The sequence below is a fragment of the Ictidomys tridecemlineatus genome, chromosome 1 (genome assembly GCF_052094955.1).
Source record: "Ictidomys tridecemlineatus isolate mIctTri1 chromosome 1, mIctTri1.hap1, whole genome shotgun sequence".
Classification (NCBI taxonomy): Eukaryota; Metazoa; Chordata; class Mammalia; order Rodentia; family Sciuridae; genus Ictidomys; species Ictidomys tridecemlineatus.
The window spans coordinates 242,533,825-242,547,259 of record NC_135477.1 but is presented as its reverse complement, the minus strand read 5'-3'; the positions used below and the strand labels follow the sequence as shown (position 1 = coordinate 242,547,259).

Genomic DNA, 13,435 nt, shown 5'->3' with positions numbered 1-13,435 from the left:
AAATGTTAAACCATATCTAGTTAAATAATATAGAAACAATCTACTGTACTGTTTGATATAAAATGATAGTATTTAATGATTGCCACAAATCTTACCCTTGTACCTCAAGTATTTTACAGAACCTGTATATTGTGAAGACTTTTCAAAAGTAACCAGTATATTTACTTATTTTTCATGAAAAGACACAGGAAATAGCTTAATCAACTTTAATATTTAATGGTTTCATCACAGATCCAGTCAGCAATGATGCTCAGAGTCTGGGAAACATTATTTTTAAGTGGAAACAGATTCTTGATTACCAAAAAGGTAGAAAATTTAAAAAGAAACAAGTTAAAACACATTATAACAAACCATTCAAAATACAGCTATGATATTGTGAAAGACTCAGCATCACTCAGTGACATCAGCATCACTTAAGTCACATGATTTTTGCCTGTTTACTCAGTACCTTCCGTTTTTGTCCCTGGAATTGACATCTGCTCCATGATCCAGGAGAAAGCGGCAGACCTCACAGTGGCCACTTTGTACTGCAAGAAGCAGCGGGATATTCCCATCCTAGGAAACAAACTCTGATTTAGATTTTAACTTTAACACCAAATGCCAGAATCACAGAGACCCTTGTTCTTTCCCCAGGTACCCCCATGACTTGTACTGCTGGTGTAATATTTGATCCATCATGATATTTTAGGCCCCTTTATGGCCACCATTACATCATGGGCAACTCTTATAGAATTTCTCTGTTAGCATTTCCCTAGAAGCCTTACCTTTTGGGCTGCTTGCCTGTTCCCTCAGCTGTCACTGAGTCTGAGTGATCACAGGAGAAAGTATTAAACTCAAGGTGTGTTCAGGCTTAAGGCAAGAGTATCATGTACTGAAGGATGATTCTGGAGAAATGAAGGACTTGTCTCCGAATGGCTCAAAAGGACTTACTGTTCTAGGCAGCTTCTTCCCAGTGAACTACCTACTTGCTGTCATTCTACTCCTCTCAGAAGGCATACCTTTCATGATTTTAATAAGTGCCAAAACATAACCAATTAACACAAGACAAGATAAAAGATGGATAAAAAAGAATTACTTGTCATGACAATTAGCAATCCTTTTGGAAAAAGAAAATTAGATCCTCAACTTGTATATAAACTATATCAAATGGATTGAGAATGAAAACATTGCAATATAAAACAAATGAGAAAAATACAAGAACATATAGGTAAGTATTTCTGTAATCCAGATTGAGGAGAGCCTCGTAAAAATGACACAAACGGGAAAGAAAATGTATTATCCTGTCTTTTGTGGGGAGAACATACCCCACAGGCAAGTCACCAGTAATTTTTAAGTTAAAAACATTCACATAGAAAAAGAAAAAAGATTAACCACAATATTCCTAACCTATGTTAAAAATGAGGATTTAAAAAGGTACAATTGCTATTTAACAATTAAATCTTTTTCCCCCTCCTTCTACTTCTATCTTGGGGATTGACCTCACTAGTGTTCTATCACTGAGCTGAACTATATTTCAGCTCTTTTTATTTTATTTTTATTTTGAGACAGGGTCTCTCTAAGAGGTAAGGCCTTAAACTTGTGATTCTCCTGCCTTAGACTCTCAAACAGGGAAGATTACAGGGCTATGCCACCACACCTGGCAGAATTAAGTCTTATAGTACAATTTCAGTCAGATTTTCAAGTGTTATGGTTTAGTTATGAGGTGTTCCCCAAAGGCTCATGTGTGTGCAACAATGCAGGAAAGTGTAGAGGTGAAATGATGGATTACGAGAGCCTTAAACTGATCAGTGCATTAATCCCTCAATAGGGATTAATTGGGTAGTAATGGTATGCAGGTAAGGTCTGGCTAGAGGAGGTGGGTCACTGGGGGCGTGCCTTTGGGGTTTATATTTTGTCCTTATTAAGCAGCATTCTCTACCTACTTTCTCATTATCATGTTCTGAGCTGCCTTCCTCTGCCACATCTTTCTGCCATGATATTCTGCCTCACCTCAAAGCCATCTGTGGACAAAGATCTCTGAAACTATGAGCCCAAAGTTAGATTTTCCTCCTCGAAGTGTTCTTATCAGGTCTTTTGAGCATAGCAGGAAAACAGCTGATTAAAATACTAGGCATTGTCTCTATAAAGTTATAGTACTTTCTGGTCATGAAGTAATAGTGTTTTAGATTTTGGATTTTTTGGATTTTGGAGTATTTGCCTATAAATAATGAGATATCTTGTGGATGAAATCCAAGTTTAAACACAAAGTTCACTTATGTTTCATGAAGACCTTGTAAACATAGTCTGGAAGTAATTTATCCAACATTATTAATAATTATGTGCATGAAACAAAGTTTCATGGTGTGGAATAGGCTTCTTGTAGCATGAAGTTGGTGCTCAAAAAGTTTCAGAAATTGCAGTGTTTAGGATTTTGGATTTTTGGATTAGAGATGTTCAACCCTTACTAATAAGACTCAGAATATGGATTTATTTACAGTCTATCGAGTCACTTTACATCATACATGTCAATCAAGCTATAACATGAAATTTAACTCTGTAATCATACATGAAGGCATGTAAATTTATTCTCAAAATAACCCTGTGAGGTTACAATAGGATAGAAATATTTCTGTCTTCAAAGTTGGAAAATTTTAACCAAAGGCTTCCAAGGTAATACATGGGGGGCAGAAAGAAAATATCAGAATTTCCATTTGGACTTATTTCTTACTTTTACAAATCAACAAAGTAAGTTTTATTCATATTCAGGTTGATGGCAGAATACATGTATATACTTAGAAACAAATATACACAGGAAAGAAGTGCATGCTGCAAAATGAATTAATAATTTAGGGACCAATGGAGGTATAATACAGAAAACCATTTTGCAGAAGAAGACCTGGGTTGAAAAGCAATAGAAATTTTAAGATACTTGGGTCTCTAAAGTCTCAATGACTCTCAGAATGCTCTAGAAACCATTGTCCATTTTCACCTCTAGTGGCCACCGGGTACTCACCAAGTCCTTGAGGTTTACGGGGCTCTTGTGTTCGCTGAGGACCTGAACAGCTGGTAGGCAGCCCTGCGCCGCTGAGGGAGGGAAAACACAAACATCATCCACTCACAAAGCTCCTCACATAACCAAGGGCATCAACACCTCTAAGAAGTTTGTGTTTGATTTGGAATCAAACATTCACTCAAGCTGCACTCAACAGAAATGGTATTAGGAAGGTAAGTAAGAGGTATTTGAAAATTACTGCTTCATTTCAGAGTTATCTGGACGTACAGCCAGTCACTTTCAACTACCTTTCGGCAAACATTTGTTTTATCTTTTCATAAGACTTAGCTTTTCCACAATTATCAATAACAGAATTTTTATACCTAATTGCCTGAGAGCTCAGTGTCAATGTTTGTCACTTTCAGCTGCATGACAGATGCTAAAACAAAATGTTGACAAATAGAATTGATTGATGTCCATCATGATCACCAAATCAAAAAACCTATATCACAGAAAACCTGAATCCACTAGTACTTCTGATTATCTCTTTAAAAAGAGATTTAAATCATATAGATAAATCAATTGCATATGCATTAATTAAATAATTGGTGCTAAAGATTGAACCCAAAACCTTGTGCACACGTTGTACTACTAAGCTACATCCTCAATCGTAGTTAAAATAAGTTAACCATGACAACCTTTTCTGGTTGTGTGGCAGGCAACTGATGAATTCTAGGTGTGCTCCTTGTAAAGCTCAACATGTTTTTCAAACTGAGTAAAAAGAAATTCTAGGAGTGATGACAGAAAACAATCCCAGGAATAGTATTGTAAGGTTAATGGCCTGAATAAAGACAATGGAAAATTAGTGTTTCTTATGGCAGAAGAGGACAAATAAGAGAAGGAAAGTTACCTGCATAATGTAAAGCTGTTTTCCCAGAGCTGTCAATACCTTCAGCTGGGCATTTAGACTATAAGAAAAAATAGTAAATATGTATATTAGAATATCCTGCAAGAATTCTATTCAGTTCATTCTTTTCCTGTAAGGTCTGATGTCTTATTAGGAAGGGAACAAGCTCTAGTTGCTGTACTCCTACAGCCTTTTTTTTGGGCTGGAGACTAACCAAATAATCATGACCTAGGCAGCCAATTGATCCTTTGCTGCTTTGCCTGCCCTTTTCTCCTCTGACTTCATCACTCTGTCACCACTGGACAGTCCCGGCCAGCTAACAAACATGCTCTAGCATCTCTCACCTTGATCCTATCTCTCTCTCCATTGCCTAACCTAATTCTCTTTCCCCCTTCATAAAACCAGCTCTCTTAAGAATTGCCAACATGCAGTCTATGCTTCTTGCTTTCCATTCACTCCTGAGTCCACTGAAGTTGAGTGTCAGCCATGGAGTTGGGTGTCTCTATGGAGATGGTCCTAGCGGAGGTTACCAGCCACCTTTCAGTTTCCAACCCCAATAGCCTTCTTGTCCTCCTCTTACTAGCCTCTCAGTGGCAGTCCACTCCCTCTTCATCAAATAGTCCTCCTCTCAGCAACACAAGTCCCTGCCTAGAAAACTTCTGTTTGCTCTGACCACTCCTCCTCCTCCAGCCAGACATAAAACCTGGGGCCTCTTCACTGTTCTTTCTCTAAACACTCTTCCTTAGTGATCTCATCCACACCTGCAGCTTGAATTACTGTCAAGAAGTTGAGGCTAGGAACTCCCAATGTCCATCTTACCAATAACAACAACCTAAGTATTGTGTAAGTAAGAGCTATCATGCACCCAGCTGTGTTCAAAGAATTGCTTTACGGTTCCTAACAACCCTGGATAGATGCTACTCTTACCATTTTCAGGCAAAGGAATTAAGGCATAAAGAAGTTAATTTATCAGGCCACAGTGAACAGCAGGGCCAGGATTTCAACCTGTCAGAATGTGCAATCTTACTCAGATGTCACCTGTGAGCACCAGATTTGATAACCCACTGCGCCTACTTCACTGATGTCTTACAAGCACTTCAAAGGCAAAACTTCCCCTCTTCCAAGCCCAACCTGTTCCTCCCCATCCTTTACCACACCTGAACCACACCATCCTCCATCTAGTCAACAAGCCAGAAACTATGGATGGAGTCATCTCTGATTTCCTCTATTCCTCCTCCCACATCTAATGAGTCATTAGGTCCTGTCAATCCTTTCTAGAAACCACACCTCTGATCTACCTCTTCTCTTTCTTGTTTCCACTACCCTTGTCTAAGCCAGCACCTTCTTATCTGGACAGCTAAGATAGCTTCCTTGTGGGTCTCCCTAGTTCTGTTTTTTTCTCCTCTGAATAACTTCTTGACACAATAGTAATAATATTTTAGAACTATGAATGTCACTGTCTACTTATAAGCCTTTAACAGTTCTACACTGTATTTAGGATTAATTGCAGTTTGCCTATCACAAACACACAAGGCCCTGCCTTCTGTGACACATTTACTGGTCACCTGCCTTGCCCCTGGCTAATGCACTGGCTTTCTTTCCTCTCTGATGAGTATTTTTCCTGCCTTGGGGCCTTTGCACTTGCTATTTTAGGAATGCATTCCCCTTGACACTTTGCATATTAGGGATCTCAGCTTAAATATCACCTCCTCCATGAGGCTGCCCTGAACTGCTACTTCTCAGTACCCTGTTGGCTTCCTCTTTAGTGCTTTGCAATTTGTAATGTGTGTTTGTGTCTGTATTTGCAGGACAGTGAGCTCTACCAAGATAGTGACTCCTCTGTGAGTTTACATTCAATTCGTATATGTACTGCCCATCGACCACTTGGTGTATGAAAGGGTAGGAGGACTAGCCAGCACTCAGGGGGAGGGGGAGAGTTCATTTGAATCTGTAGAATCTCTAAAACTTTGTTTGAGCTTCTTGCCTTGAGAAGACAGAATGTTTAACTGGTGTTTACTGGAGAGGGGAAATATCTCTAGCTCACAGACAATTACAGCAAAGGCCTAGAGAGCTCAGAAAGGTTGCTAAATGCAGAGGGTGAAAGGAGTCACTAAATGCAGAGGGTGGAGCAGGAGACCAGGAGGTCACATCACAGAGAGCCTGGATGTCCAAGAGGTGAAGAACTGACTAGACGGGTCCAGGGCTCAAGGAAAGTGACCTAACAGGAAGGCTGATGTTTGAATAACTGCCCAGGAAGAACACTGGTGAGACAATTTGCAAGTTGGAAGAGGGAAGATCAAACTACCTTAGAGTGAAATGCCTGCCCTTTAGTGGTAAGAAGAATGGAGATCAAGTTACTACTTACCAAGCTTTGGCCTAATTTTAGAACAGCACAAGGAACTGCTTAAAGGCTTCAAAGATTCCAGAGAAAAACCAACCCATTTGCACAACCAGATATAAAATTACATTAGAGGCTAGAATATCTGGTCCTTGCCCACAAGGACTTCCTGCTTGTCAGGTTAAATCTTCCTTAAAATCAGAGTCAGATGCAAGGTCTGGATAGCCAAGCTAGGAGGGGAATGGAGATTTAAAACACACACACACACACACACACACACACGCACACACACGGGAAGGTATACATGCAGAGCACCCAGGCAAGAGAGTGATCTTCATCTATTCGGATTGTGTGGCCCAGAGGAGGCAGGTAAGAAGAGCTCACTGTTCAGTGCTTCAAGGGGAAGCCCTTTAATATAGCATCATAGACATTGCTCTATTTTTCTTGAGTTTTGCTTCAATGACCTGTTAAGATTAAACATTCCTGGAATTGGCAGTAGCAAGCAGCATGTAATGCAAGACAGGAAGCTACGTGATCAACTGAGCAGACAAGTCAAAGGATGTGACCACAGCTCTGCATTAGAGATTCAAAGTCAAATTAAAGCAAGATGCTGGGTCCCAAACAGTGCTTGTGGGGGCTGAGACAACAGCTTGACAGAACAGACAGTACTCCAAACATGTATTTTATTGCTCTCTGCTGTTCCTGAAAACAGCCAGCTTGCATTTTGACTAGCAACAGCTGGACGAAACTGTATGGATTGCTATCAGGGGTTCATTGAATATACATTTTTATAGATTTATGGATGTCATCACCTTAAGGCATCATTATAAACTTCCTGGCAAGGTTATCAAACCATGGAGTTGGCTTATAATTCTAAAGAAGAGTAAAACCAAACACTGAAATAGGAATCAAGAACTAAAAGCTCATCAAGTTATATACAAGGAAATAATGGTTGAGATTTTGCTTCTGGAGAAGAGCTGCACTTGACTAATAACTTATAGAGGAGAATACCAGGACACCAGAGATCCAGTATGGCAGGGATTTCCAGCAGTTTGTAAAAACTGACTACATAGAGGTCACAAATCCTTCAGAAAAGTGAAAAAAAAAAAAAAAAAGAATTGACTGAAGTGTGGGGAGGAGGCTATTCCTAGGAAGACACTCCAAATTTTGGTTAGGATCCTCTTCACTGCCAGGGGAGTTGCTATGGAAACAATCTTCTCCCTGACTGTCCTGTCAATAAGGAGGTTATGTAGGAAACCCGGGTTCTGAGACAGTATTAAAAGTTGTGTGTGTGTGTGTGTGTGTGTGTGTGTGTGTGTGTGTGTAGAGGTATTTCTTTTTTCATGAATAAGGTCACCTTTTAGAAATGACACATAATTTCAAGTTGCTGCTGCCTTTTACCTGAAGAAGCTTCTTGACGCACTCGTGGTGTCCGTTCTTGGCTGCCAGGTGTAAAGCACTGTGTCCTGAAGGGATTGAAAAGCAAAAGTTGGGGGAAAAAGGCCACACTTTTTACATCTCTTTCACGTCTCTGTACTGAAGACAACTATGAGGAAATATATTGTTCTCTAACAAAGACAGAATTGTTCCTCCGGAGATTAAAGCCTCACATTCTTTAATGCCACAAATGTGGGGAGAAACAGAGCATCCGCCCACTGGGTAACATTCACAGGCTCCAAGTGCTGTTCTCTTAGGGTGCAATTAAGCCCCAGGCCAGAAGCTTGTGGTAGACTCATGACATGAGGCTTGGAAGTTCTGCTTTCAGCTGTCAATGTGTGTGCCAAATGTCCCGTGTCCACAACCATCACACCAGGCAAGGACCACCCCAGGCCTAGAAACCCCAAAACACTCAGCCCACTGGGCAGCAGAGAACATACCAGAGGCCCACAAACTTATTCTCTACTCAACCCCTCATTTTCCTCTTCTTCAAACATACTCTGGTCCTGACTGGCCATTCCCAGGAGCTTTCCGATTTTTAAAGTTCTTGAGTGGAGGAAGGGGAAGAGTTGGAAAACAACAACAGACCACTAAAGCAGCATTTCTTTATGTTCCCTTCGTGACTCCAACATAAGGCATCAGTGTTTCGATGGTCAGATAACTTCAAGGATGGTCCCAATACTCTAACCAACTCCCCCCACTGCCAAGTGGGCTTGTAGGACTCTATGGGAGAGGGGCTTAGGGGTAGCCTAAGGGTCAGAAGAGCCCCACCAGGGACTTTGCAGTTCCTCTAGGTTTAGCCTGGGTTCTCTTCCTTAGAAGAGCCAGAGAGCTGGCTTTCAATCACCTCCACGAGAGGTCATATTCCTCCACTGGAGGAAATTCCACTTCCTCCCTGATGCTTTTTATTCTCACTCCCTGCTTTATTTCTTTATTCTTCATGTACCTTGCACTTTCTATCACTCCTTTTTAAATCTCTCTTAGACACACACACACACACACACACACACACAGTTATACATTTATATAGTTAACTGCCCCTCCTCCAACTAGAATATAAACTTGGTCACAACAGGAACTTTCTGTGTCATAACCTGCTGTATCTCTATTGCCTACAATATCGCTGTGCACAGTAGGCTGTCAATATATTTTCTTGTTAATTTGATTTAGAGGCTAAGCTAATTTCAAATGTCTACAATGAGGGACCAGTCAACCCAATATACCTAGGAAACTCATAGCTTACATTTCCCAAACCATTTGACCAAGATATTCCCACTATAACACCTGTAGAAAACTCACACTTAGGCTTAAAGCAGAATTTCTCAGCCTCAGTCCCATTGGTATTTAAGCTAGATAGTTGCTGTGGATAGCTGTCTTGTATGTTATAGGAAGTTAAGTCACAACCCTGGCCTCTTTCTACCAGATATCTAGTTGTGACAACTGAAAATGTCTGCAGACATCGCCAAATAACCCTTGGTGGCAAAATCATCCTCAGCTGAGAACCAATTGTTTAGAGAGACAATTTCTTTTTTATGGTGATGCAGTTCCAAAATACTGTTCCCCTTTTGGAATGATGTGCATTCTGTAAAACCAACCATAATTTACTAATTAGAGGATCACATGGCTAGAAAACACCATATTTAAGATCAGAGGGTCATAGGATCATGGTGAGCTGCACAAAAGTCTGTAACTTCAAAAGAACAGATCCCTTCTATTCCTCAGTAGAGGTGCTAAGAGCTCTTAAGGGTATGCATGAGGGGTGTTATTAGCTGGGATGGAATACCAAAAGGCAGAAGCCCCTCTCCAGAAGGATGGGGATGAAGGAGGCTAAGAAATTAGAGGAAAGAGGTCCTTGAAAGTAGAAAGATGCAGATATTCTCTTCTTCTCCCTCATTTATTGCAAAAGACACCCCTCCCCAAGATGAATAAAGCATAACAGAAGACTTTCGTTACATTATGCATTAAATAGGCTTTAGTGGGCCAGCTTGGACTCCCCAGCCATCATTTATACATTGTTTCTAAGGACAAGCACATTCTGAATTTTAAACAAATGCCTTACAAATGAACTTTTGGAACACGTCCTGATTGTAAGTTGGAGACTTGTTTATGTAGTACATTCAAGCTTTCGTCCATGCCATGAAAAAAAGCTGTTCTACACAAACAGCACCCACTTCAAAAAGGCATACGTTCTTCAAAGACAATGTGGTAGGGACATTTAAACAATACATCATAGCAGAAAAATTAGACTTTCATTTAACTTCCAGTGTTCTGATCATACCTAGATGTGAACCCTGTTTCTAGAGAAGCAAAAATTCTTAAATTCCTGGCCAAGTGACCTGCTTTTCTAACTAGCAGCATTAAAGCATTTTTCAAGAGCTGGGGATGTAGCTCAGTGGTATAGTGCTTGCCTACCATGCTTAAGGCCCTGAGTTCAATCCCAAGCACCATTAAAAAAAAAAAAAAAAAAAAAAAGAAAGAAAGAAAGAAAAAGAAATAGTCCAAAATCCTAATGAAAAATCATTCTCTGGACACTGAAGTGAAATGTTTTTCATTGCTAACATTAAAAACAAAATTCCTTTCCAATGCAAAATTTTCAGGAGAGAATATAGAGAATATATTCTATTAGTTATAGAACCTCATTGTAAGGGGACAATGCATAAGAATGGCTCCCAGAGAGCTGTGGACCTGTATGGAATGCCAGGAAGCAGCTTCCCTACAGACAGATAACAAAGGCAACCCTAATTCAGGTGTATAGCAGCAGAACTTTGCCTACAAGCAAAAAGACTGATGCTATATAAATCAAGACTACTGTAGTATTACAGGATGCCAAAGAGTCCCATTATTGAAAGAGGCTTTAAGCAGGAAGACTCAGCTACCCCTGCTATGGAACATCTTCCTCTAACCTATTTCAAACACTGAACATTTATTCAATGCTGGAGAAACAAAGGAAGAGATGATTAATGTACCAGAAGAATAATTGAGGGGACAAAGACCACACTTCTCAAGAGCATATATATATATTTTAAGACTGAGGAAGTCATGTAATATTTAGATATGGCTAACTAATACCAAAAAGTCAAAGTTTGAGATAGTACAGTTTCTGCTCATAATACAAAAACATTTAGACATAATAACAACAAAATGATACTCAACTATAAAGATTTAAAATAATTTGTTAAAAACCATAGTTTCAGAATACAGAATAAATTTAAATAATAAAATTATAAGAGTATTTAGTTCTTTTTTTGGTGTGTGTGTGGTGCTAGGGACTGAACTCAGGGCCTTGCGTATGCTAGGCAAGCACTCTACCTCTGAATCACATCCACAGCCCTAGTTCTTATTAACAACTTTAAATACATTTTAAAGTTAGAAATCCTTATCTGTAAATCAAATTTTTATCATGGAAGCACAAGTCCATTCACATAGTTATATTCTCAGGAGAGAAGATCAGATTATAAAAGATTTATTTATAATATTTATTCTTACCATTAAAGTTAAAAAATTATTCCTTAGTCTCCCCTTATATTTAAAGCACAATATAAATTTGCAGTGCTTTACATAGAATCAAAAGATATTTTTGCCTGTGTGTATCATATGGAATATTTTCAAGGCCAGGTTATGCTCAGCCTTGTGCACAGGTGATCCTTGTGACCTTCTGTATACATGAATAAATAGCAAGTCAAGTACCCTGAATCATACCTACCTTTTTGGTGTTCCTTTATTTCAAATTAACATATGAACTTTGGTATAACATGCAGCTACACTTCAGAGTGACTCATGATCTAAAGTCCCTGAGGTTTTTTAAAAAATTTGTTCTAATTTGTTATATATGACACAGAATGCAATTCAATTCTTATTACACATATACAGCACATTTTTTTGATGTCTCTGGTCTAAATTCCCTGACTTTTAATATGAAATTATCTTTTGTGTCTTCACACAGTGCCAAAATTGAGTGGCAATATATAGAGGGCATAATGGAACAGATGGCAACCCAGAAATCATAAAAGTTAAACCAGCAACTGGAGATGCAAAGACTAAGGACCTTTACTTACATTTTCAAACCTCAGCTTCTAAATCCCCTACGTCTTCATCTGGAAAGTCAAGTGGGCAAAGGAATCAGGGATAATTTAAGATATGTGAGTGATAGAAACTGCAAATCATTTAATCTGCTTCTACTTCCTTCTGTAGCACACCTTTGATTTTTAACTAGAAAAATTGCTGCCCTGAATTTCCCTGCTTCCCATATAGCCAGATGTGGCCAAGTCCATGTTGTGTCCAGTGAGCTTTGAGGAGAAATAGATGTGTGTGTTTAAGGATTGTGCCTGCCTTAACCCAGAAGCTACGGGGGTACAGACTCCCAGGGAACCATCTTGGATCATTGGGATCTCAGAAAGACCCTGGTTGGTGGAGCAGAAAGGAATCTGGATCCTCATGGTGTGGAGCAGAGTTGCCTCACCAATCTGGGACTTTCTATTGAGAGACATAAAATTCTGATGTTCAAGCAACTCTTATTTTGGATTCTGTCACATGTCAAATGCATATGCTTATTAATGGAGTCTCAAAGCTTTAGAGAAGTATTGATAATAAATAGAAGATTCTTTGGTCTTCTTCAATCTTCTGGCAATTACATCTATTTAATTCTATTTCTTACCCCAGGATGTTAAGTGCAGGCATCCAAAAAACAAAACAAAACAAAAACATTTGGTATCAGTTTTGCTTTTTTGTCCAGAACTATTCTCTTAAAAAAAAAAAAAAAAGATAAAATTCCCAATTCTTATATCAGTGAAGAACAAGAACAAACAAACAAGAAAGGGTGCAAGAAAATAACATGGGACCAGTTCATGGATGGTCCATGACCTAACCTCTCTACCTGATGAATATTTTCTGTTGGGCAAACAAGCAATTAAGAAACAGGGACAACCCCCAAAAAAACAAAACATAAGGACAGTCTTCTATAAGTCTTTGGGCTTTTCCTTCTTGGTTTTTAAAACAAAATTTAAAATGAAAACCTTGGAATGGTGAATGTCAAATCTTTTCTTTCTCCTCCCTCCCCGCCCCCAAGATCTGAACCTTTTCTATAGCTCAAAGAGTAAAACATTACCTGTGATCTGGTTGAAGTAGCAATAATCATGAAAATTTAGCAGCCAAATGCACTTGTATGTGCCCAGCACCTCTAAGATGCCCATACTGACTATCTCACTGAAGTCTCCAAAGGTACCTAATATGCTTATTGATGCTGTCCTATAACTATCCACAAGTTTATCTTATGATAGTGTTCTGCTCATAATTTGACTGCAAAGCACCCATTAAAACTTCTCAAATTTCTAAGCATTTCGTGTAGAAAGATAACTAAAATAAATAAATAAATAGATAGATAGATAAAGACATTAGAAGTTCTTTGCTCCTAATTCTTTACACCTGGTCAGTAGTTTTAAACATAGAAAATTGTACCAATTTGACCATCCTTAGACTTTGTGGATAAAAAAGATGAAAGGGGTCAGTAAAATATATTTTCAAAGGTTACCCCAGCCCCTCCAAAACCTTATAGGACAGTATGATCAATGTAACAGGTTTTTGTACCAGCTCTAACAAGGTTTTGAGATTGAAGATGCCCGCATCTCAGTAATAATGTGGCAATATATAAGGCTGTTTTACCGAAAAGACCTTCCCTGTCAGTGCTGAGCCAATTAATTTATCCTCTAACTGTGAAGAGTATTTTGGACTAGTGATGACCACTAAGGCACAGTGTGACTAATGTCCTCATTCTTCCCTTATATTC

General features: G+C 39.1%; 1 protein-coding gene across 4 annotated transcripts in view; it reads right to left on the bottom strand.

The window, feature by feature from the left end:
- Rai14 (retinoic acid induced 14) overlaps nt 1-13,435 on the bottom strand; it is a 136,348-nt gene that overhangs the window by 17,928 nt on the left and 104,985 nt on the right. For all 4 annotated transcript variants that reach the window (XM_078017255.1, XM_078017258.1, XM_078017253.1 and 1 more), the window contains exons 5-8: nt 7,618-7,682; nt 3,882-3,939; nt 2,993-3,063; nt 449-555 (exon numbers count right to left, since the gene is read on the bottom strand). In XM_078017255.1, coding sequence (XP_077873381.1) covers nt 449-555; nt 2,993-3,063; nt 3,882-3,939; nt 7,618-7,682 — 301 coding nt within the window. The remainder of the gene's footprint in view (nt 1-448; nt 556-2,992; nt 3,064-3,881; nt 3,940-7,617; nt 7,683-13,435) is intronic.